This window comes from Myotis yumanensis, unplaced genomic scaffold (assembly GCF_028538775.1).
Source record: "Myotis yumanensis isolate MYYU_CA2020_CCGP unplaced genomic scaffold, mMyoYum1.0.hap1 SCAF_1, whole genome shotgun sequence".
Lineage (NCBI taxonomy): Eukaryota > Metazoa > Chordata > Mammalia > Chiroptera > Vespertilionidae > Myotis > Myotis yumanensis.
In genome coordinates this window covers 137,707,618-137,733,383 of record NW_027223752.1, presented here as the reverse complement: position 1 = coordinate 137,733,383, position 25,766 = coordinate 137,707,618, and the positions used below count along the sequence as shown (strand labels likewise).

The 25,766-nt window shown below is 45.2% G+C and overlaps 1 protein-coding gene across 1 annotated transcript in view; it reads right to left on the bottom strand.

Annotated features, from left to right (window-relative positions):
* Positions 1-18,660, bottom strand: part of LOC139016949 (cyclin-Y-like protein 1) — a 66,248-nt gene extending 47,588 nt beyond the window's left edge. The window contains exon 1 of the mRNA XM_070425147.1: positions 18,589-18,660. Within this exon, the coding sequence (XP_070281248.1) occupies positions 18,589-18,660 (72 nt within the window). The remainder of the gene's footprint in view (positions 1-18,588) is intronic.
* Positions 18,661-25,766: the final 7,106 nt, after the last annotated feature.

The following is a 25,766-nucleotide window of genomic DNA, read 5'->3' as shown; positions in this document are numbered from 1 at the left end:
GACTTGAAGGTGAACAAGTGGTCTTCCTGCCTCCAATTTTGCCTGTGTTTATCCTTTCTTTCCAGTGTAGTCAGAGGGAGCCTCCTCTACAAAGTCCAAATCTGATTCCATCACCATACTGACATTAATGTTCAGATTCAGTTCAAAATACTTCAGGCTTTTGGTTTCTGTTAATTTCTTAGCCTTCTTTCTATAACCTTCTCTCTCCACTCTTACACTGTAGTCATACTGAAGTCTCAGTTTTGTCAGCACATCCAACTTTTTTGTTTTGAGCTTCATTTATATAGTTCCTTCTGGTCGGAATACTCTCCACTCCACTTACCTCTCTACTTCCTCCAGACTTTTAGCAGGCAATCTTCCCAAATACCTTCAGCTGTCAAGTTAGATGTCACTGCTCCTGGGTTGCCTTTTCTGTGTTCTTTAAAGCCTACTCTAGTATATGTGTGCAGAGCACACTCTACTTCTCATTTCGTTGCATACATCATAATGTGTTGCATTTGTTTACCTCTCACAGCTCTTTTATAAGTTCTTTGAGATAAAAGACAATTGGGTTTTCAACACCTTGCCTATTCTTAAGATATACTTCTCTTATTTTCAGTTACAGTTTACATTTAATATTATTCTGTACTAGAAGCCCAGTGCACGAATTTGTGCACGGGTGCGGTCCAGCTGGCCAGGCCCCAATTGGGGTGGATCAAGGCTGGGCCTGTGGGGAGGAGGAGAAGGTGGGAGGGTGTCCAGCCGGACCACCCCGATCGGGGCCAGGACACATCGGGGAAGAGGCTGTGGGTGATTGGCTGGTGGGCCCCGCCCCCAATTTGGGTGGGGCTGACAATTGGGGGTGGGGCCAGCAATGAGGTGGGGCTGCAGGAGGTTGGTTGTCTGGCCCTGCCGCTTATTGGGGTAGAGGGTGGCAATCAGGGGCAGGGCCAGCTGGGGAGAGGGGCTGCAGGGTGTGCGGTGTGGTGGGGGCCCATTGTGGGTGGGGCTGGCCAGGGGGAAGGGCTGCAGGAGGTTGGCCACCAGCCCCACCTCCTATTGGGGTGGGGGGGCAATCAGGCACATTGTGAGCCCATTGGGGGGGGGGGCTGCCAGGGAGGAAGGGCCACGAGAGTTCCCAGAACGGCCCTTTCGTTGGCCACAGAGGGCGTCATAGTGATCAGTTGTTCCGGTCATTACGGCGTTCTGGTCACTGGGTTTTTATACAGGTATAGATTACTTTCAGATGTACAGCATAGTGGTTAGAAAATCATGTAATTTACAGACTGGTTCCCCCAATATTTCAAGTACCTACATGGCCCTATACATAGTTATTACGATATTGATTAGTCCCTGTGCTATAATTTACATCCCTGTGACTATTCTCTAACTACCAATTTATACTTCTTAGTCCCTTCACCTTTTTCACCCAGTGCCCACAGCTTTCATCTCCTCTGTCAATTGACACTCTGTTGTCTGTATCTGTGAATCTGTTTCTATTTTTTTCCTTATATTGTTCTTTAGATTTCATATGTAAGGGAAATCATACGGTATTTGTCTTTCTTTACCTGACTTATTTCACTAAGCATAATACCCCCTAGGTCTATTCATCCTGTCACAAAAGGTAAGATTTCTTTTTAATGGTCAAGTAGTATTCCATGTGCATATGTACCACAGCTTTTTTTTTTTTTTTTTTTTTTTATCCTCACCCAAGGACATGCTTAGAGAGAAAATGGGAGAGGGAGTGAGCAAGAGAAGGAGGGAGGGAAAGAGAAAGAGCATTGATGTTACAGGGAAACATCAATTTGTTGCCTTCTGTATGTGCTCCTACAAGGGATGGAGCCGACAACCTGGATATGAGCCTTGACCAGGAATCAAATGGGCAACCTTTAAGTGCAAGCGATGGTGCCCAATCATCTGAGCCCCACTGGCCAGGGCCCAACAATTCCATTTTATGGTATACACTAAAAGGACTTGAAATCTGGAACTCAAATGGTTATTGTACACCAAGGCTCATAGAAGCATTATTTACAATAATGTAGAGGCGGAAATAACATAAATGCCTATCAACAGAGGAATGGACAAACAACAGTTATATATAAATACAACAGAATATTATTCATTTTACAAAGGTAATGAAATTCTGATTCATGTTACAGTAGGTGAACCTTGAAAACATGGTAAGTATGAAGTAAGCCAGGGGGAAAAAAGGACAAATATGATTCCATTTATATGGGATATCTACAGTGGACAAATTCAAAGAGATGGAAAGTTGAATAGAGATTACAAGGCACTGGATATAGGGAGAAATGAGAAGTTAGTGTTTAATTTGTGTAGAATATCTGTTAGTTATGATAAAAAGTTCTGGAAATGACAGTGGATGATGGTTACACAATATTGTGACTGTGCTTCATGCCACTGAATTATACATTTAAAAATGGTTAAAATAATACATTTTGTTAGGCATAGTTCACCACAATAATAATAAATTAAATTGAAAAGCAAAACAAAGATAAGAAGGAACCAGGGAAACTAATGAACTAAATAAACTGATGGACAAATTAGATCCAGAGACACAGAAGCATGGAATAGTCTGAGGAATCTGAGGGAAGGTAGGGGTAGGATATGGGTGGGGAGACATTAACCAGGGCAACACATATGTATACATGCATAGCCCTGGGACACAGACAATAGTGTGATGAAGACCTGCAATGGACATATATAGGGTAGAGATGCTTATTGGGGAAGGGGAGAGATGGGGAGACAGCTGTAATACTTTCAACAATAAAGATAAATTTTTTAAAAAGTAACCAGGGGAACCAGAAATCTTGACTATGACTGAAATAGTACCAAAGGCTCAGTTTATAGGGACTTGTTTTAAAAGAAACAAAGTTGAGATGTTAAATATCTTTATAAACAAAAGATTGAGGTAATATGTATATAAATTATATGTATGTAATATCAGAATGAATGGGTAATTTTTTTGTCTTTGGAAATGTTTGACATTTTCTAATTAATATTCAGTAGGCATGCAGAATCAAAGTAATTAGGCCTATGTTGCATTGAAAGGAATTAAAGGAAAGTTCTGAGATTATTTTGAGGCTATTTTATATTCTCCACCTGATTATTAGTTTCTCGAGAGTAGGAGCTGCCTTAACTCATGTATGTAGTTCTATTCCTTGCCACTTGGTAAACCCTGATCTGTTTTGAATGAATGATTGTGGGCAGGATTAGCAAGGTTGTTTTTGTTTGGGGCCTAACTGCATTGCAATGTAGGTGTTAGCAGCAATGTCTCCAGTATGGCACTGGAACAAGAAAAATACAATAGGAGCTCAAAGCTATAAAGTTGGGGGTATGGGAGGAATGTAAAGATGTATCCTATACGTTAAAGTTCAAAAAGAGTTTCACACTATTTTATCAGTTTGTATAGAGTACACTAAATTATTCTACAAATATTAGAATACAATATGTGAATTATTTTAATATTAGGTATTAGATAGATCATGTTGGCTCCTTCAGTGGAGACCCCAGTGAGGTCATGAGCTGCTCCCTATTTCAGTGTGCTGTATTTTCTGGATTCTAAATTGTCATGCCTTTGCTCAGCAAGGATCAATCACTATCGATTCATAATGGATAGTGCTTTGTGCCTGCAAAGTTCACCAGCCTGTGCAGTTTAAACTTGCAACTGTGGCCTTCTATAAGATGGTCTAACCAGGCAATTTCGGCATAAAAATGATCACTAAATGAAGTGTGAGACTATAAAAAGCCACAGGTCACATCATTAAATGTATCTGAGATAAGCATCATTATTCTCTGTTCATGTTACTTGGCAATACTATTTATGTTACTTTAATCTAATCCTAAATGTTATTGTAAATTTTTCCTTTTATTCTATTTTTAAATTCTTTATTGTTTAAAGAATTACATAAGTCTCCCTTTCCCCCCATTGACCTCTCCCTGGCCGCCCCCACCCCCAGCATATGCCCTCACATGCCTACTGTTTGTGTCCATTGGTTATGCTCATATGCTTGCATAAAAGTCCTTTGGTTGCTCTCTTACCCCCTCACCCCCTGCCTTCCCTCACAGGTTGGACAGTCTGTTAAATGCTTCTATGACTCTGGTTCCATTTTTGTTCACCAGTTTATGTTCATTATATTCCACAAATGAATGAGATCGTGTGATATTTTTCTTTCTCTGAATATCTTATTTTGCTTAGCATAGTGCTCTCCAGTTCCATCCATGCTGTTGCCAATGGTAAGAATTCCTTCTTTCTTACTGAAGCATAGTATTCCATTGGGTAGATGTACCACAGTTTTCTAATCCACTCATCTGCTGATGGACACTTAGGCTGTTTCCAAATCTTAGCTATGGAAAATTGTGCTGCTATGAACATAAGGATGCATATAGCCTTTCTGATTATTGTTACTGTTTTCTTGAGACATATTCCTAGAAGTGGGATCACTGGGTCAAATGGGAGTTCCATTTTTAATTTTTTGAGGAAACACCATACTGTGTCCATAGTGGCAGCACCAGTCTGCGTTCCCACCAGCAGTGTAAGAGGGTTCCTTTTACTCCGCATCCTCTCCAGCACTTGTCTTTTCTTGATCTGTTGATGATAGCCATTCTGACAGGTGTGAGATGGTATCTCATTGTTCTTTTGATTTGCATCTCTCAGATGATTACTGACTTTGAGCATCTATATATATACTAGATGCCTGGTGCACAGTACTTTGTGCACTGGAGGGGGCGAGGGGTGTCCCTCGGCCCAACCTGTGCCCTCTCACAGTCTGGGACCCCTCGAGATATAACCACCTGCTGGCTTAGGCCTGCTCCTCTGGTGGCCGATGGCACGCCCAATACCGCAGTGTCTGCCTTGTCTCCCCTGGTCTCAGATGGCAGGCCTGGATCCTGAGCTGGGTATGGTGGCCAGTCAGATTGTGCTGCCTCCTGCTCTGCCCCACACACGACAAGCCCAGATCCCATGCTGGAGGGGGGCGGAGGCTCTGGATTGTGCTGCTGGGGCACTGTTGGCCCTGAATCTGTTTTACTGTACACCCGTGTTTGCGTTTCACACCCTGTAGGACAGCAACTTTGAAGAATGTCCTCTCGAACACCTATATATATCCTATATAATCAAAGAGGAATATGCTAATTAGCCCAGATATACTAATTAGTTAAGACCATTCAGGTGCTTAATAGTCATGACTTGTCAGGCGCAGCCCGGGTGTGTCCCCCAGAGAAAGTGGTCACCATCAGGGGCGCCGCTCAGCCCTGAGACTACCCCGCCATGGGTCACGAAGAGGCAAGCCTCACTTCCTGGCTTAGGCCCGACCCAGGTGGAAGTGGCCATAGGCAGAGGTGGAAGCAGGCACCCTGCATCCGGGCCAGAGGATGCCCAGCTGAAAGAGTCACTGGAGACTCTGGTTAAATTCAATAGTTAAAATCACTATGATCTGTAAGAGCTGACATCCTCAAACACTCAGGACCCTAAATCATACAAATTAATAGGAAACAATTGCATAGTGCTTTGTCCTAATTGTACACACTTTAGTATTGTTTACAAATTATTCTACATCCTTCAAGTAACTTCAGCAGCTGACTGAGGAGAGCAGGTGCTGAGATGTGAAGGGCCCCAGCTCTGCTATCTTGAGTTTGTGGTTCCCAAGGAAAAAGCCAGAAGGGATGATAAACCCTCCTCAAACTCAGCCAGCGCCTATCTAAGCTGCGGCAAGCGGAGGCTTGGTTTAAATCGAGCTTTTCCAGCAGTGAATGTAGCCAGCCCTCCCTCGAACAGGCAGGTTTCTGTGGAGTGCAATCTCCAGGTAATACGAGGGGGCCCCAGTTTCATCCCTGGCGATGTCATGTGCATTAGCTCCATCAGAAGGGAAAGAAGGGAAAAGCCATCATGTGGGGCAGCTCTGGCGAGCAAGTGGAAGGAAACCATATCTGGCAGACAATCCCGTGCTACCCCCCTCAACCAACATGTAAGAAGAATCAAATAAACCAATACAAACACCAGTCCCTGCCCTGGAGAGATCCGGGACTGAGGGACATCTTGCCCAGACATTGTGTACCTGCTTCCCACCCACTTTACCCAAATGGACAGGTTAGGGGGTTAAGGGGAGGAGGAGGAGCCCTGCAGGACGGGGACACCCTGGAACTGCACCCCTGCCCTCCATCCAGACCTGATGTCAGGGAGCACAGGGCCTGACCCCACCCCCAGAATATTTGCATATCAGAGACCCTCCAGTATTTCCAGGCACTGGGCATTCTGGCATCTACCCTGCCTTCCGGCCACTGACCCTCACTGTCTCCAGCCCCAGAAACACTCTGTCCTCCACAACTTTCGGTCTTTATAGCCTAAATGCATGGTGGGTTTAGTTGCTTCTCCACAGATTTCATTTGATAAGAACCCAGCGAAGTTGCTTAGCAACTGAGCTGCTCAGACTTCATCAGAGACATCGAATGACACACCTTACTTGGCTTTGATAGCAAAGCAATCTTATTCTTTTATTTTTTTAAGTACATTTTTATTGGTTTCAGAGAGGAAGGGAGAGGAAGAGAGATAGAAACATCAGTGATGAGAGAGAATCATTGATCGGCTGCCTCCTGCACGCATCCTACTGGGGATCAAGCCTGCAACCCAGGCATGTGCTCTTGACCAGAATCAAAGCTGGGACCCTTCAGTCCGCAGGCTGAAGGTCTAGCCACTGAGCAAAACCAGCTAGGACAAGCAATCTTATGCTTAAAGGCTTGATTTTTGTCATAAACAAGTGGATTTGAATCATAGCAAACCAATATACATTTTTTAATGAAATGTCTCTTCATTTCTACTAATGCAACTCTGCCTTAAGGGTTAGTTTGTATAATCTATATAAATAAAAGAGTAATATGCTCATTAGACTGGACATCTTCCAGTCATCAATCCGGATGTCCTTCTGCACAAAGCAATGATGGTAGGGGCCGAGGCAGTGGCACACAGGGGTGACCAGGCCGGCAGGGGAGAGCAGTTAGCAGCCAGTGGTCCCAGATTGTGAGAGGGATGTCTTACTGCCAGTTTAGGCCCGATCCCACAGGGGATCTCCTGAAGGGACCTGGATTGGAGAGGGTGCAGGCTGGGCTGAGGGACATTTCCCCCTCTCCCTGTGCATGAATTTCATGCACCAGATCTCTAGTCTATATATAATGCAAAGTGACTGGCCGTCTGTGTGATGATTTGACTAATTTTCTTTCATCTCTGACACCTATAAAGACAGGGAGAATAATAATATTAAAATATTTCTTCTAATTAATATCCTTTCAATGTGCACTAATCCATGCCCTGGGCAATAGTGTTTTCATATTGGCCTTCTGTATGTTCTCTTTTGAAAAGTGTCTATTTAGGTCCTTTGTCCAATTTTTGGATGGGATTGTTTATCTTCCTTTTATGAAGTTGTATGAGTTCCCTATGAATTTTGGAGATTAAATCCTTATCGGAGATAAACTTGGCAATTATGTTTTCCCATGCAGTGGGCTTTCTTGTTCTTCCGTTGATGGATTCTTTTGCTGTGCAGAAGCTTTTTCATTTGATGTAGTACCATTTGTTTATTTTCTCCTTAGTTTCCATTGCCCTTGGAGCTGTATCAGTAAAGATATTTCTATGACTCAGATTCATCACTGTAACGTTTAGGTGGAAGTAAAATAAGGAATTTAGGGACTGCTACTTCTTCCATAGTACCTAGATTTCTACTTTAAATATAATTTGATCATTCCAAAGATATTTGCCAAATATTATTCTAGGTGCATGGGATATGTTGGTAAACAGAAGAGACAAAGGGCTCTGCATTTGTGTAGCTTATATTCTAGTGAGGAGACACAGACAATACTTAATAACCATAATATATAAGGAAATAATATAGATATTAGTAAGTTAAAAGGGCTATAAAAACACTAAGTTTAGTGAAGTACAATTATGATATTATAGAAGTTGGTAAGGCTTGGTCTCATGGAGAAGATGAATTTGAACAAAGGTCTGAAGGAGTTAAGAGGCTCCCTGAGGTAACTCTTCCAAGAAGCTCAAACAGCCAGTGCCAAGGCTGTAAGTCAGGGATATGCCTGGTATATTTGGGGAACACAGAGGCCCATGAGGCTGAAGGTGAGTGAGCAGGAAGAGAGGGAAGTTAAGTGAGCAGGGAGAGAGGAACTGGAGATGTGGCTGGAGGGGTAATAGGAATGTGAAGAGGTGGCAGCTCTTATAGGTTCTTGTAGGCCATTTAAAAATCTTTAGCTTTTATTCATAGTGAAATTGAGGGACCACTGTGGGATTCTGAGAAGAGGAGTCAACCTGATCTGCCTGATGTTTAAAAGTCTCACCTCCACTGCTTGAGCATAAATTGACAGGATCAAGGATGAGAGCAAGGAACCAATTAGGAAGCTTTGGGAGTCAGCATATATTTTGAAGGTAGAACCAACAGAATCTCCTGACAGAATGGATGTGCAGTGTGAGGGAATGAGGAGTCAAAGCTTTTGGCCAAAACACCTAAAATGATGGAATTGTCATTAACGTGGGGCTGTTGGGGGAGAGACAACAGAAATTCACTTTTGAATGTGGAGATGATGCATCAACTGGTAGTAAGTATTTGCTTATTATATATAAGGCTAAGGTAGTCAGGCTAAGTTAACTATTTGAGAAGATGCTATTATTATTCACATTTTAAGAAATTGTGACCACAGAACCAGCTTAAACTGGTCCTATGCTGTTTCTAACCAGATTTGAAATATTTAAACCTTGGATACACCACTTATAGGTAAACACCACTCATGAGTGACACTTGTGCACCAGAAACTACTCTCCACCCCCATGGATCCAAAATACCCATATGATTAGAACCTGAACCCCAGAATCCTTTCTGAAGCAAAGTGTCTATTGTCCAGGATGATCTGGTGCTAAAGCCCCTTAAATCTTGCCCCTTGACCAGCGGGACAGATTTGACACTAGCCTCCTGTTTTCTTGGAAGTCAACTTGCAAATAAAAGCTCTTTCTTTTACCTCCTATGTTAATTTTATTCCTAAGACTCTTAATTTTTTTGTTGCAGTGGTAAATGGAATTTTTTGTTTAGTTTCTCTTTCTATTAGTTTATTATTGGTGTATTAAAAAGCCATTGGTGTTTCAGTGTTAATTTTGTATCCTGCTACATTTCTGAATTTATTAAATCCAGTAATTTTTCGATGGAGTCTTTAGGATTTTCTAGTACAATATCATGTCATCTGAGAATAAGGAGTTTTGCTTCCTCCTTTCCAATTTGGATCTCTTTTTTATGACTTCTTGTCTGATCACAGTGGCTAGGACTTCCAGTACTATGCTGAACAAGAGTGGTGAAAGAGGACATCCCTGTATTGTTCCCGTTCCTAGGGGAAATGGTTTTCTTTTTTGCCCATTGAGTATGATGTTGGCAGTAGGTTTTGTCATATATGCCTTTTATTATGATGAGATATGATCCCTCTATTCCTATTTTACTGAGAATTTTTATCAGCAATGGGTGTTGGATTTTGTCAAGTGCTTTTTCTGCATCAATTGATATAATCATAAGTTGATGGAAATTCAGGAGTCAGTGATGAAAAGGAACTATTGGGATTAGGGTGGCAGTTAGAGCAAGATTATGAGCACTTTTTGTCCCTTTTCTAACTACTTATCTTTTTGATTTGCTTTGCACTTAGAATTTAAAAGCATTCCCTAATCTGGTTTATAGTTTCTCCTACTAATATTGAAACTCATGGCACTTGGACCCTATATTGATGCACATACTTTATTAATTATTGGTATTATCCTATTGGGCCTTTGCATTTTTGTTCATCCAGAATATCTGTTTCATATTTTAAATTTGCATTAGACAGAGCTAAAAAGTGCATGCTTAGTTTATTTTGTCTACTTATTGTTATCCCATCCCCTGTACTAGGTGTTATTTTTTTCTCATGTTCGTGAGCCACTATTTCTTTAAATTAATTTTCTGCAGTATAGAGTAATCATGTCTAACAAAAAGGAATTTAAAGCAACATTCATTCCACTCATTTAAAAGCAGTATTGAACTTTTGCTACGCTAGAGTCAGAGTAAGAAGACAAATGATACAGGTTCTTTTCCCTCAAGAGTTGGTGCTTGGTAGAGGAAAAGAGGAAAAGAATATGCAAAAACAAAACTTCCCAATTTGATGAAATAAAAACTACAGGAAGATCGCCATTATTAATTTCCATCCTTTTATAAATGAAATCTTAGCTTTGGTAAACACCATTTGATTTAATTAAGTACATTTTTTCTTTTTTAAAATATATTTTTCTTGATTTCAGAGAGGAAGCGAGAGGGAGAGATAGAAACATCAATGATGAGAGAGAATTATTAATCAGCTGCCTCCTGCATACCCCCCACTGGGGATCGAAGCCAAAACCCGGGCATGTGCCCTCACCGGAATTGAACCCGGGTCACTTCATTCCACAGGCCAACACTCTATCCACTGAGCCAAATCAGCCAGGGCAAATTAAATAAGTACATCTTAAAGACCTACTAGGGGGAGTCCTCGGGGTGAACTAGACAATGTTCCTGTCCTCATGGAGCTGAAAGGGCTGGTAATGTGGATGTAGATTTCCCTGTACACCCAGCCCTTCCCAATTGCAAACTGACAGGGTTCTTGAGAAAACCAAATTGAAGGAATTGAGGATGGCACACACAGGATCATTAAGTTCTCCAGGTTTATGTAGTCTTTTCCAGGTGCATAAACTTCCTCTTTCTAGTATCCCAAATTATTCCTGTAGTGGCTTAAATATTTAATTGAAATGCCAGGAGCTAGTCTCTTGGCTAGGTTTCTAAGTGGAATTCCCCTTATGCTATCCTCTATAAATCAAAATATTGAAGAGTTGCCTGGCTTTGTGTCTTGATGAATAATCATTGGGATAAGACATATTTCTCGGGAAAGGTAATATTGTTTATACTTCCTGCTGGACTTGGCTAATAGTTTCAGTGTTTGCTGAAATTCATACTGATTTCTCTTGAATGGATCTTTTTCTTTTGATGGCCCTCCTTATGTAAAACCATCTTTATTTTCCTTGGAGAGTCTATTGTTAACAAAATGCCTTGTTAATATTAAATATGAGAATGATTTCTATTCCAGTGGGAGGGGAATAACTGCTGGTCCCCTTCCTTTTTTTGGCATCTAAATATTAAGAAAGAGTACAGCATCTGTCCTAGACTTGTAGGCTTCATCTTCAGAAAACTGTAAAACTCCAAACATATTTTTTGACTCCTGGGAATTCAACATGTTCCTTAAAACATTATTTTTATTACAGAAAATACCTTGTCATTTTCTACAAGCATAGATTTTCCTCTTACTGATAAGTTACTCCATTTTTAAACATTTTAATTTAATTCTAAAATATTTCATTATATTAGTTATGTTGTTAGATGATTCAATATTTACTTTCACTTCTTTTTATATGAAATCAAAACAACTATTTGATTCACTCACATGAATGATAATTTGTGAATAAAAGAAAGAAAAGCGGTGTGGCATTGGTTAGAATGTCGGCTTGCACACTGAGGGTCACAGGTTTGGTTTGAGGTCAAGGACGGGTATCTGGGTTGCAGGTTCAATCCTGAGTGCAGGAGGCATCTGATCTCTCTCTCTCTCTCTCTCTCTCTCTCTCTCTCTCTCCTCCACTCTCTCAGGAAATAGATGGAAAAAGTATCCTTGGGTGAGGATTAATAAAAAAAAGGAAAAAAGAAAAAGAAAACACAAACCAAAAAACGCATGATTGTTGTCTTGGCAGTTAGTTCATGTTATCATCTCCTAAACCTGGCTTTTCTTGAAATTTCCACTTTCCCAACAGTACTGATACAAATTGTCCCCAACAATGGGACATAAAGAAGGGACATAAATGAGGGATTTACCCTCCATCCACCCAATAATTCTTGGACACCAAGTCGGGGGTCCTGCAATTTGACTCAATTCTGACAGTATCTATCTGAAGATAGTGTCAGGTCTCATAGGTAAGGACTCAGTCCTACAAGACTGCTCCCCCGCCCCCGCCCCCCCACCCGCCGCCAACACACACACTTCAGATTCTAGTCACAACTTCAGGTTGTCACCTGTGTTTCTAACTGGCGATAAGGTGGAGGTTCCAACCACCTCCTCTTTGGGAATTATTTGCTAGATAGGCTCACAGAACTCAGAGACACATTTTACTTAGTAGATCACTGATTTATTCTAAAAGGGTATAACTCTGGAGCAGCCAAATGGAAGAGAGCTTAGGTAAGTCAAGGGGCAGGGCATGGAGTTTCTACAGCCTCTTCAGGTGACACTGTTCCAGCAACTCCCTGTGTTCACCGGCTCAGAAGCTCTCTTAACGCCCTCCTGGTTTAATGAGCTCTAATCAGGGTCTTCCTCTGTAGTAGTCTGCTTTGGCCTGCACAACAGAAATTGATTCTCTCACAGTTCTAGAAGCTAGAAGTCCACTGAAGGTCTGGTCCACTGAGGCCTCTCCTTTTGGCTTGCAAATGGCTATCCTCTTGCTGCCCCTTCACGTGGTTGTCCCTCTGTGTATGGGAGCTTCTGACCCCCAGTATCTCACTGTATATTCTAATCTCTTCTAATGTGGATGCCTATCATATTGGATTAGGGCCCATCCTAACAGCCTTATTTTAACTTAGTTACCTCTTTTAAGGCCCATCTCCAAATACAGTCACATTCTCAGGTACTGGAGGTTGGGCTTCAACATATGAATTTTGGACTTACGTGAATTTAACAGGTTCCTGGATACAAGTTTAGAATATAATTATCACTTGTGTTTCTATGTGTTAGCAATTAACAAAAAGAAAATGAAATTAAAATGGAATTTATAATAACATGAAAAATGTAAAATATATAGTAATATATCTAAAAGATGGGTGTAATGTCTGCACTGAAAACTACTAAGCATTGCTGAGAGAAATGAATAATACGCCACATTCATGGCTAGAAGACTCAATATTATTGTCAGTTCATTCGAGCAGACAGTGTTAGTTTCTAGTGAAAACTGACAAGCTGAGTCTAAAATTTATATGGAAATGTAAAGAAGCTAGAGTAACCAAGCCAGTCTTTAAAAAGAAGTACATGATGAACACTTTTACCACCAGAAACCAATTTACTGTAAAGTTAGAGTTCTAAGACATGGGACAGTACTGGCATGGGGAAAGTCATGCAGATTGGTGGAAAGGGATAGAGAATCCAGAAAGTGCCCAAACATACAGTTTCATAACTACCCAATTTATGGCAGAATTTCTACTGAAACTCAGAAGGCAAAGGACAATCTTCTGAAAAAAATGATGCTTGATCAAATGGATAGCAATATGGAAAAAATAAAGTATCCCTCTTCCTTACTAAATATTCCAAGTTCAGTTGAGTAGTATTGTATACCTAACTATGACAGGTTAAAAACTAAACTTTAGGACAATAACATAGGATAATATCTTCCTGTTCTTCAAATAATGAATGATTTCTTAAACAGAAAATTGGACTACATAAAATTAAGAACTTTTGTTCACCAAAATAAACCATTTAGATGCCCAAAAGGCAACCAGAGAGTCCTATACAATGTTTACAACTCATATAACTAGTAGTTCAAATATATATACGGCCCCGTGCACAAAATTCACGTAGGGAGGGCGGTTCCCTCAGCCCAACCTGCACCCTTTCTAATCAGGGACCCCTTGGGGAATGTCCGGCAGCCAGGCATCCCTCTTGCAATCTGGGACTGCTGGCTCCTAGCTGCTCACCTGCCTGCCTGCCTGATCAGCCCTAACTGCCCTCCCCTGCCAGCCTGATCTCACCCCCACCTGCCTCTGCATGCCTGGTCACCACTAACTGCCTCTGCCTGCCTCAATGCCTCTAACTGCACTCCCCTGCCAGCCTGATCTCACCTCTAACTGCCTCTGCCTTGGCCCCCACCACCATGGCTTTGACTGGAAGGAAGTCAAATGTCTGTAAGATGGCTGGTGGACCTGATCTAATTAGCATATTACCCTTTTATTAGTAAGGATAGATTATTTAGGATAGGATTGTTTAAATGGGGGGGCCTTTTTCAGCAGGAGGAGATGCTCTTGGTAGACAAACACACATAATCCTTATATCTGGACTGATAGCCAGCCATATGCACTATACTGCCAAAGCGGTCATTAAAAAATTGAACTGCTTTCTTACACTTTACACCAAACAGCTGTTGCCCTTAAAACCCCTTCTCAGCCCCTACCTTAGGTTCTCCCTTTGCAGTTCACCCAGATTAGGTTCTGATTGGTTGGTTTCTATGCCAGTCAGTGTCAAAAGCTCCACCACCTAGGCAGCCATTGGCTCCTGGCACTTCACCCAGATTTGGTTCTGATTGGTCGGTTGTCTGCCAGTCAGCGAATCTGGGCCTATCTCTGGGCCTGATCAAAGAGGCAGAGCTGATCAGCACCCCCTCCCACACTCTTGCAGAGGCCCAGAGAGAAACAGAGGCATGGCTGCTGGCGAAGCCAGGAGAGAAAGAGAGAGGCAATGGCTGATCAACAGCTGCCACTGAGGCTGCAGATCAGACCTTGCCTCTGTCTTGGAGCATCTCTCCAGGCCTGATCTGCAGCCCCCTCAGCAGTCAGTGCTGGGTCACTGATCCGGTACTGGATACAGTCAGTGTTGGGTAGCCACGGCTACCCAGAACTGACTTCCAGTGTTCGGTGTTCAGTGGAGCCTTGGTCATTGTGGCTGTTACGGCTCCTGGCTCTTTATATATATAGATAAGCCTAAGTGAGCTCCGACCATTCGACCGTCCAACCGGTAGCTATGATGCACAATGACCACCAGTGGGCAGACGCTCAACATAGGAGCTGCCAAGCTGCGATGACTTGGCAGCTGCAGTTCTCAGGTGACACACCTAGAACCAGAGCAGATGGAGCCCAATTCAGGGGTATGTCACTGAGACCTGCCCTCTCACAATCTAGGACCTCTCAGGGGATGTCAGAGAGCCAGTTTCGGCCCAATATCCATAGGCCATGTGGAGGGACCCCACCTGTGCACGCATCTGTGCACCAGGCCTCTAGTATATTAATAACTACTACAAACCAGTAAGGAAAATGCACATACATACACAACCTGCTGGCAAATGGGCTTGAGAAGGCAGGCACCTCAAGAAAAGAGTATATCCAATGGTCAATAAACATGTGTTCATCTTATTATTAAGCAGGTAAAGTAATATTAGAAACACAATGTGGTGGCATTGAATATATGTCAAAATGTTCAAAAATTAAATTAAAAATGGTGTCAAATGTTGGTGAGGAAGTGGAGTAATTCTAGCTCTCAGATGCTATTGGTGGGGATGTAAATTCCAACAACCACTTTGGGAAACTGCCAGTATCTTCTAAAGTGAAACATGGACATTCCCTATGACTAGGTGACCATGTCCTGGTTTTCCCTGCACAGTTTTGGCTTGTGCACATTTTCTCAAAATACTTTTTAGGTTAGCATTTGTCCTAGGCTTTTTCATTTTGCAACAAAATTTTAATAGTTGCATTCAAATAAGACAGGAAAGTTCTAGTGGACTTTCTTCTTCCAGCTTCTGCCAGGATTTGCCTAGTAGCATGGGATGTATAAATATGAGAGTTCATACTTTAACACATTGTTAAATCTTAAAGGCAACCAGAGATAACACACTTTCCTTTCACCAACTCTCTCATGATGCCACATAACTAAAGTTTTTCTTTGATGGACACCATGCAGAGTGCTTTAAAAATAAACGTTCTTCTTTGTCTTGAATTGTAGTAAAAGAAGTTCTTGACAAAAACTTCTGATGGGTGTCCAAGTGGCCCCTTCTGGCCATGTGGTATAATACCAGCCAATTGTGCCGTGGCCCCTACCCATTGTCCTATGAGAAGCGTGAAGCCCATAAACTGCCAGCTGGTGTGATCAGCGGTGAAGTTGAGAAACTATACGTAGGAGTATTTGAAATATGTACAGAAAATAAAAGCTGGGCTGTCCTGTTAAAGAGTGAATCGAGTAGTTTTGTTATCTATTGTAGGTTGTCTATCTACAATTGTTCATTAATCATGCCATTATTTGGTAATGCTTTTTACATTTCACAATAAATTTCCTTAAGAGCAATGAGCTAAAAAAAATTGGAAATGCATATTTAATTAAAACAATTAGGTACTATTTCTGTTTCTCAAGGAAGGTGATGATAAATGAATTATTTTCACAAAATATCTATTGACTGACATCAACTATCCATCACAGGGTGATATCACTGATCACAGAACAAATGGATTGAAGAAATGTCTGCATATATATTAAAGTGGTAGGGATTTTAGAAGGGCTGTAAGTAGCCACAAAAGGTGAGTTTACATGTCACTCCATGAAGCATGACTTTACATTAAGATCAAATGACCATTGCAAATTAATTTTTTTCATTTAAAAATTTCTAATTTTCTTGTGCAAATACAAAACATGAAATGATAGCTGTCGGTGTGTTTAGTCCATTAGCAGAACAAGAACTTTTAATTTATTTTTTGTTAATCCTCACCTGAGGAAATTTTTCCATTGATTTTTTTTATTGAGAGTTGTGGGGGGATGGAAGACAGAGAGAGACATCAATGTGAGAGAGAGGGAGAGAGAAAGAGAGAGAGAGGGGGGAGGGAGACATCAATGTGAGAGAGACACATTTATTTCTTCCCTCTTGCAGGTGCCCCAACCGGGTCGGGGACAGAACTCGCAACTCAGGTACATGCCTTTGACTGGGAATCAAACCTGAAACCCTTTGACACGGAGGCTGATGCTCTAACCACTGAGAAAACCCAGCCAGGGCAGAACAAGAACTTTTAAAACAGTTAAATGATAACAACAGTATAGCAATGTCAGTGATGCCTCAGATGGCTGATTGTTAAGCCTTTTCCAGTACACCCCTCTCTGGCACCCTAAATCCCACTTTATGTGCCACGATTCTGAAGAAAAAGACATCTTAAGACTGTCTTTTTGTAAATAATAATATAGTACAGTAATTTGTAAGCAGCAAAACCAAACCTCATCATTTGAAATACTTCTGTAGCATTGCTGTTACATGTTCTACTTTACTACTTTCATTAGTATTAAAGGATAAAATAAATATGTCAACTGTAAAGCTTTCCTGAGGCATTGTACTTTTACATATTTACTAGAGGCCCAATGCACGAAATTTGTGCAAGAGTAGGCCTTCCTTCCCCTGCTGCCAGCCCCGGCTTCCCTCTGGCACCTGGGACCCGGTCTTCCCTCGAAGTCCTGGCTTCATCTGGAAGGTCATCCAGAAGGACGTCCAGTCTCATTAGCATATTACCCTTTTATTATTATAGATCCTTCACTTCAACCTATGTTTTCTATACCTTGGGACAGGTCCCAAGTTTCTGTGTAAAGCTATCAAGGACTCAGGAGATGGCGATGTTACATTGTCTTTTGATCATTTTTCGGAGCTGTTGCTTTCTAGGACACTCATCAGAAACTTGTCATCTTAGAAGAGGGGTTGAGAGGAAAAACCCAGGTCTCTTAACCTGGTTCTAATTAGATACCAACTGAGATTCTAAGTCTCCTTTTTATTTTCCAAATCCTATAAAAATTTTGTGTCTTATGTAAATAGATATTGTCTAAACATCCATTCCTTATGCATTTTTCTCTAATACCTCTCATCTGAGATTCTGAATGTATTCTGTTAATATTTCCTCTTCAGGTCTTAAAATCTAGATAAGTAGATGAATCCCCTCACAAATCCTTTATTGTTTTTTTCAGCACTTAAAACAACAAAGTCCAGAGAAGTGATGTTACTCTGAAAATTGAGTTTTGCCTCCCAGAAAACAGCCTTTCAATTTTTAAAATATCGCTAACACTAACAAATAGGATAAAGTCTATCTGATGAGTGAATGAATGAGTGACAATCTGGCTGGCTGCAGGACCTTTCTGCCACCCCCAGGCCTGTCACTGAGGCTGGCTAATAGGAACGTTGTTCAATTTTTACTTTGTCTTATCAAAACTAGGAGCTCAGTGCATGCATTTTTGTACCTTGAAAGGAACTGTAAGCCACGAGGCTGTAGTGGGCACAGAGTCGGGTCTCAGCCCATCCTCTGCGCACCTACCTGGCCCCTCCTGCCATGGACTCTATTCCCCTGTCTGCCAGCAGCCTAGCTCCTGCTGCTACTGCTCCCATGTGCAGACAGCATGGAGCGATTGAGACTGGCGCCCGGCACTGGCAGCAGGTGGGAGTGGTGGCTCTGGCGCTGTCTGTGGGTGTGAACAGGGCTAGTGCCAGCAGTGGGTGTGAATGGTGGCTCTGGTGCCGGCAGCGGGCAGGAGTGGGGCCGTTGCTGGCAGTGGGTGTGAGAGGCGGCTGCTGGCAGTGATCGCCCCTCAGGAGCAGGGGGAGGTAGAGAAGCCCTGAGGGGCGATTGGGGCCAGTAGCCACCACTCACATCCACTGACAGCACCGAGTGATCAGGGCCAGCGCTGGCAAGTGCTGGGCTGGACAGTGGCACATGGGAGCAAAGAATTTTCTGTAACCATCAGAGGCCCGCCCTGATGACAGCAACCAGTGCTCTGCCTTGGTCTGGCGCCCCCGCTCACCTGCTCCACCGTCCCTCTGTGGCCATTGCCCACCATGTTCCACACTCTACCGCCTGCTGGAGACACCGCCATGTTCCGCGCACGTCCCTTGGTAGTCAGCACACGTCATAGTGACCGGCTGTTCAGTTGTTTGGTTGTTCAGCCATTTGGTCTATTTGCATATTAGGGTTTTATATATATACTAGAGGCTGGGTGCACAAAAGTTTGTGCACTCAGGGGGGAGGAGGGGAACACCCCAGCCTGCCCTGTGCTCTCTCACAGTCTGTGACCCCTCGGGACATAACGACCTGCTGGCTTAGGCCTGCTCCCGGGTGGCAGAGGGCAAGCCCAATCCCTAGGTGCAGCTCCTGGTCAGGCTCAAAGCAGGGCCGAATGGGGAGTTTGGGCACCGCCCCCTGTCATGCTCAGAGCAGGGTGGATAGGGAGGTTGGGATGCCAACGTCAGTCACACTCAGGGTAGGGCCAATTGGGGGGTTGGGGCACTGCACCCTGTCAAACTCAAGGCAGGGTCAATGGGAAGGTTGCAGCATCACCCCCTGTTATGCACAGAGCAGGGTAGATCAGGGGGTTGGGGCGCTGCCCCCTGTCAGTCACAGAGCAGGGCCAATCAGGGAGTTGGTGTGCTGCCCCCTGTCACAAACTGAGCAGGGTCAATCAGGGGGTTGGGGAGCACCCCTGGCATGCACAGAGCAGAGCTCATCAGGGGGTTGAGGAGCTCCCCCCTGTCACACACAGAGCAAGGCCGATCAGGGCGTTGAGGAGCTCCCCCCTGTCACTCACAGAGTAGGGCTGATAGGGGAGTTGGGGCACCCCCCTGTCAAACACAGAGCAGGGCAGATGATTGGTTTAGGGTGCTGCATCCTGTCACACTCAGGGCAGGGGCAATGGGGAGGGTATGGCTCTCCCCTGTCACACACAGAGCAGGGCCTGTGGGGTTGGGAGGGTTGGGGTGCTGCACCCTGTCACACACAGAGCAGTGCCTATCAGGGGGTTTGGGTGACGCCACTGTCACACTCAGGGCAGGGCCGATGGGGAGGTTATGGCTCTACCCAGTCACATACAGCTCAGGGCCCATGAGGGGGTAGTTGTGGCACCACACCCTGTCACACACAGAGCAGGGCCCATGGGGGGGTTGGGGCGCTGCACCCTGTCACACACAGAGCAGGGCCCGTGGGGGGGGTGGGCTTGGGGCGCTGCACCCTGTCAAACACAGAGCCACAGGGCAATCAAAGGATTGGGGAGCACTCCCTATCATGCACAGAGCAGTGCTGATCAGGGGGTTGGGGTGCTGCTCCCTGTCAAGCTGATCCTGGTGCTGGGAGCCTCGCGGCTCCGCTGATCCTGGTGCTGGGAGTCATATTACCCTTTTACTATATAGAATAGAGGCATGGTGCATGGGTGAGGGCTGGCTGGTTTGTCCTGAAGGGTATCCTGGATCAGGGTGGGGGTCACCACTGGGGTGCCTGGCCAGTCTGGGTGTGGGGCTGAGGGCCGTTTTCCAGCTGGATGGTGACTGAAGCTCCCAACCGCTCCTTTTTTTCTTTTTCTTTTTTTCTATTCTGTACCAGCTTTAGCTCTGAGGCCTCTGCTGCTGAAAACTTTGATACAATGTTGCAGTCAGGCTGGCTGAAGCCTGGCTGACTGAAAGCCGGTTTCTGGGGTTATATTTAGCTTCTGTATTTGCAACATAGTTGCTTAGAGTTGCAGCTGAGAGGCCGGCAAGTCAGGCGGGGGAACGTTGGAGTCCGCAGTCACTGGAGCAAGCAAGCCTCCCTGTTTGCTTCAGTGCATGGCTGCTGGCCGCCATCTTGGCTGACAGTTAATTTGCATAAAGATATGCTGATTAGCTAATGGGAAGGATAGCAGTCATATGCTAAGTAACATGTTTCTCTTTTATTAGTGTAGATATAGATAGATTTCAGGGCTACAAAAAAGTATAGCTAATCTAACCAACATACACACACCTACCACTCATCTGTAGAAAAAAAAGATCACAGGTGCACTTGAACACCATATGCATTATTCCTATTTGCACTCACTGTTCTTACTCCCTAGTATTTCAAGTCCAGTTTTTTCATTCATGTCTTTGTCATCTATCCTACTGACTTTCTTCTTTTGTTGTTCATCCTTACCCAAGAATATTTTTCCCACTGATTTTTAGAGAGAGTGGAAAGGAAGGCAGGGAGGGAAGAGAGGGAGAGAGAAACACTGATGTGAGAAGAGAGATACACCTTTTGGTTACCTCTGCTCATGACTCAACAGGGACCTGGGATCGAACCTGTAACCCAGGTATGTGTCCTTGAACCCTTTGGCGTGCAGGCCCACACTCTAACCACGGAACCACATTGGCCAGCGCCTGGCTGATCTTTTATACTTGCTTTTTTTTCTGTTCAACATTATGTTTTGGAAACTTCCCACATTTATATCTAGTTTATTCATTTTTACGTTTGCACATTGAGTGCATTACCATTCTTCCACTAATGCAGATTTATATCACTTCCAATTTTCCACTATGGACTACACACATAGTTGTTTGTGTGAGATATTTCTATAAATCTGTTTACTGCATGCACCTTAGATATTTCATAAAAACGACAAAACATAAAAACAGATATCTATAGTCATGGCAGCCAGTTTATCTTCCCATTGCCTCATTAAATGTAACTTGTGTCTTTCTTATAGGCATTGATAATTTTAAGATATTAAGAAGGCAATAGCCTGAGAATTCAAAAACCTTTCAGTGTGTCATTCAGCCTCTCAGAATTTGAATTTTCTAAACACCAATGAGTGGAACGGTACGGTTGTAGGCATGCACAGATTCCACGTGACTTCAAATCTCTGTGTTTAAGGACTTTGGCTGCTTGTTATCCTCCCAAGACTGTCAACCCACCCCCACTTTTAAAAATAACTTTTTGATATTGAAATTTCAAATGTATACAAAAATAGAGAAAATAGAATAATGAACTTTTATGTTCTTATCATTTAGTTTTAACAATTATTAATTCAGGCCCTCTTGAATCATACATGCCTATTTGCCTACACACTCCCCTCTCCCCCACATTCTTTGAAGCATATCTTGGAATTCTAGGATCTTAATCTGAAAGGTAACAATTTTTTCTTTGTAACAATGGCAATAACATGATTACACAAACACAATTAATACTCAGTCTTTATTAATAAAATAACCAGTAAGAGTACACATTTTCAATATTTTCTCATAACATTTTTATGAACTTTGGTCCCGGGGTTCCGCCTTGCCCATGGCCCGGCTTTCTGATAACGATCACGATCACAATCATGCTCGTGGGCCACAGGAAAGGCAGCTTCTGGGTCAGGGGACACCGCCTTTCCTGAGGCCTGGCTTTCAGACCACGATCACTATCACGACCACAGGCAAGGCGGCTCCAGTGTCCCAGGGTGCTGCCCTGCTTGTGGCCTGGCATTCCAATCTCAATCCCGGGCCGCAGGCAAGGAGGTACCTGGGTCCCGGGGTGCCGCCTTGCCAGGGGCCCAGCTTTCTGATCACGATCACCTTCTCGATCACGAGCTGCAGGCAAGGTGGCTCCTGGGTGCTGAGGTGCTGCCTTGCCTGAGGCCAAGTTTTCCAATCGTGATCACGAACAAGGGCCATAGTCAAGGTGGCTGATGGGTCCTGGGGTGCCACCTAGCAAGCAGTGCTGCTTTCAGCTCACAATCTCAGTAAAGGTCAGGATCACGGCTGCAGGATAGGTAGTTACTGGGTCCAAGGGTGCTGCCTTGCCTGCGGCCATGCTTTCGGATAACGATCACGATCAGGATCTTGATCAAGATCACAATCACAATCACAGGCTTCAGGCAAGGTGGCTTCTGGGTCCTGGGATGCTGCCTAGCTTGCGGCCCAGCTTTCCAATCATGATCATAATCACAGACCACAGGAAGATGGCTGATGGGTGCTGGGGTGCCACCTTGCGTGTGCTTCTGCTTTCAGACAACAATCAGGATCACGATCACAATCACAATCACAGTTGCAGGCAAGGCAGCTACTGGGTCCTGGGGTGCCACCTTGCCTGTGGTCCTGCTTTCCGATCTCAATCACGGGCCACAGACAGGGCGGCACCTTTGTGCCCAGGGGCTGCCTTGCCTGCGGTCCTCCTTTCTGATCTCAATCTTAATCACAAGCCACAGGCAAGGTGGCTCCTTGGTCTGCAGGGCACCCCTTGTCTGCGAACTGGCTTTCAAATCACTATCACGAGCTGCAGGCAAGGCAGCTCATGGGTCCCGGAGTTATGCCTTGCCTGTGATCCGGCATTCCAATCTCAATCACAGGTCGCAGGCACAGCGGCTCCTAGGTCCTGGGGTGCCTCCTTGCCTGAATCCTGCCTTCTAAATCACAATCATGGGACACAGGCAAGGCAGCTCCTGGGACCCGGGGTGCCTGGATGCCTGAGGCCTGGCTTTCACATCACGATCATGATACTGGGGCAGAGGCAAGCGGCTCCTGGGTCCCGCTGTGGCGCCGTGCCTGAGGCCAGCCCTCTGAGCCTGATTACGATCACAGGCTCCCTTGTGTCCCTGGGTGCCCCTTGCCTGTGGTCCTGCTTTTAAATCACGATCACTATATCAATCACGGCTGCAGGCAAGGCAGCTCCTGGGTCTCATTGTGCCGCCTTGTCTGTTGTTCGGCTTTCAAATCACGATCATGGGCCACAGGCAAGGTGGCTCCTCGTACCCAGGGTGCCTGCATCCCGGCTTTCTGATTACAATCATCATCATGGGCCACAGGCAAGCCTGCTCTTGTGTCCGGGGGTGCCACCTTGCATGTGGTCCGGCTTTCAAATCACGATCAAGGCCCACAGGCATGGCGGTTCCTGGGACTGAGGGTGCTGCCAGCCTTCGACTCAGCCTTCTGATCATGATCATAATCACGGGACACAGGCAAGATGGCTGATGGGTCCTGGGGTGCCGCCTTGCCTGTGGCCTGCTTTCAGATCAAGATCAAGATCAAGATCATGGCTGCAGGCAAGGCAGTTTGTATGTCTCGAGGTGCCGCCTTGCCTGCAGCCTGGCTTTCAAATCATGATCACAGTCCTCAGGCAAGGCGGCTCCTGGGACCCATGGTCCTACCTGGCCTCCGGCTCAGCTTTCTGATCATGATCATAATCACGGGCCACAGGAAAGATGGCTGATGGGTCCTGGGGTGCTGCCATGCCTGTGGTCCCACTTTCAGATCAAGATCACTATCATGATCACTGCTGCATGCAAGGTAGTTCCTAGGTCCTGGGTTGCCACCTTGCTGTGGTCCTGTTTTCAGATCAAGATCAAGATCACGATCATGGCTGCAGGCAAGGCAGCTTGTAGGTCTCTAGGTGCCGCCTTGCCTGCAGCCTGGCTTTCAAATCAAGATCTCAGTCCTCAGGCAAGGCGGCTCCTGGAACCCTGGGTGCCTCCATGCCTGAGGCATGGCTTTCAGATCATGATCATGACAATGGGCCAGAGGCAAGGCGGCTCCTGGCTTCCGGTTTGCCTCCGTGCCTGAGGCCGGCCCTGTGAGCATGATTACAATAACGGGCCCCCTTGGGTCCCTGGGTGCCCGCTTGCCTGTGGTCCTGCTTTTAAATCACAATCACGATCTCGATCAAGGCTGCAGGCAAGGCACCTCCTGGTACCTGGGTGCTGCCTTGTCTGTGGTCCGGCTTTCAAATCACGATCATGGGCCACAGGAAAGGTGGCTCCTGGTATGCAGGGGGCCTGCATCCCGGCTTTCCGATTACAATCATCATCATGGGCCACAGGCAAGCCTGCTCCTGTCTCACGGGGTGCCACCTTGTCTGTGGTCCTGCTTTCTGATCTCAATCACGGAAAGCAGGCAAGGCGGCTCCTGGGATACAGGGTATTGCCTTGCCTGCGGCCTTACTTTCTGATCAGGATCACAATCACTGGCCGCAGGTAAGGCGGCCCCTTTGTCCGGGGGTACCAACTTGCCTGTGGTCTGGCTTTCAAATCATGATCATGGGCCACAGGCAAGGCGGATCCAGGGACCAAGGATGCCACCTTACCTGTGGTCCGACTTTCTAATCTCAATCACCTGATGAAGGCAAGACGGCTCCTGGGATCCAGGGTTCTGCCTGGCCTTCGGCTGAGCTTTCTGATCATGATCTTGATCACCGGCCACAGGCAAGATGGCTGATGGGTCCTGGGTTGCCGCCTTGCCTGTGGTCCTGTTTTCAGATCAAGATCAAGATCACGATCATGGCTGTAGGCAAGACAGCTTGTAGGTCTCCAGGTCCCGCCTTACCTGTGGCATGGCTTTAAAAACAAGATCTCAGTCCTCAGGCAAGGCGGCTCCTGGATCCCAGTGTGCAAACTTGGCTGTGGTCCGGCTTTCTGATCTCAATCACAGGACACAGGCAAGGCGGCAGCTGGGACACAAGGTGCTGCCTTACCTGGGGCCTTAATTTCCAATTACTATCACGATCATGGCTGCAGGCAAGGCACCTCCTGGGTCCCGGGTTGTTTCCTTGCCTGTGGTCTTGCTTTCAAATCACCATCATGGGCCACAGGCAAGGCGGCTCCTGGTACCCAGGATGCCTGCATACCAGCTTTCCGATTTCACTCATCATCATGGGCCACAGGCAAGCCTGTTCCTGTGTCACGGGATGCCGCCTTGCCTGTGGCCTGGCTTTCAAATCAAGATCTCAGTCCTCAGGCAAGGTGGCTCCTGGGTCCCAGTGTGCCACCTTGGCTGTGGTCTGGGTTTTTTATCTCAATCCCAGGACCCAGGCAAGGCGTCTCCAGGGACACAGGGTACTGCCTTTCCTGGGGCCTTAATTTCCAATTACTGTCACGATCATGGCTGCAGGAAAGGCACCTCCTGTGTCCCAGGTTGCCGCCTTGCCTGTGGTCCCGCTTTCAAATCAGGATCATGGGCCACAGGCAAGGCGGCTCCCGTGACCCGGGGTGCCACCTTGCCTGTGGTCCGGCTTTCCAATCTCAATCATGGGAAGAATGCAAGGCGGTTCCTGGGATCCAGGGTGTTACCTTGCCTGAGGCCTTACATTCTGATCACGATCACAATCACTGGCCGTAGGCAAGGAGGCACCTTTGTCCCTGGATGCCACCTTGCCTATGGTCCTGCTTTCTGATCTCAGTCATGGGCCACAGGCAGGCTGGCACCCTTATGCCCAGGAGCTGCCTTGCCT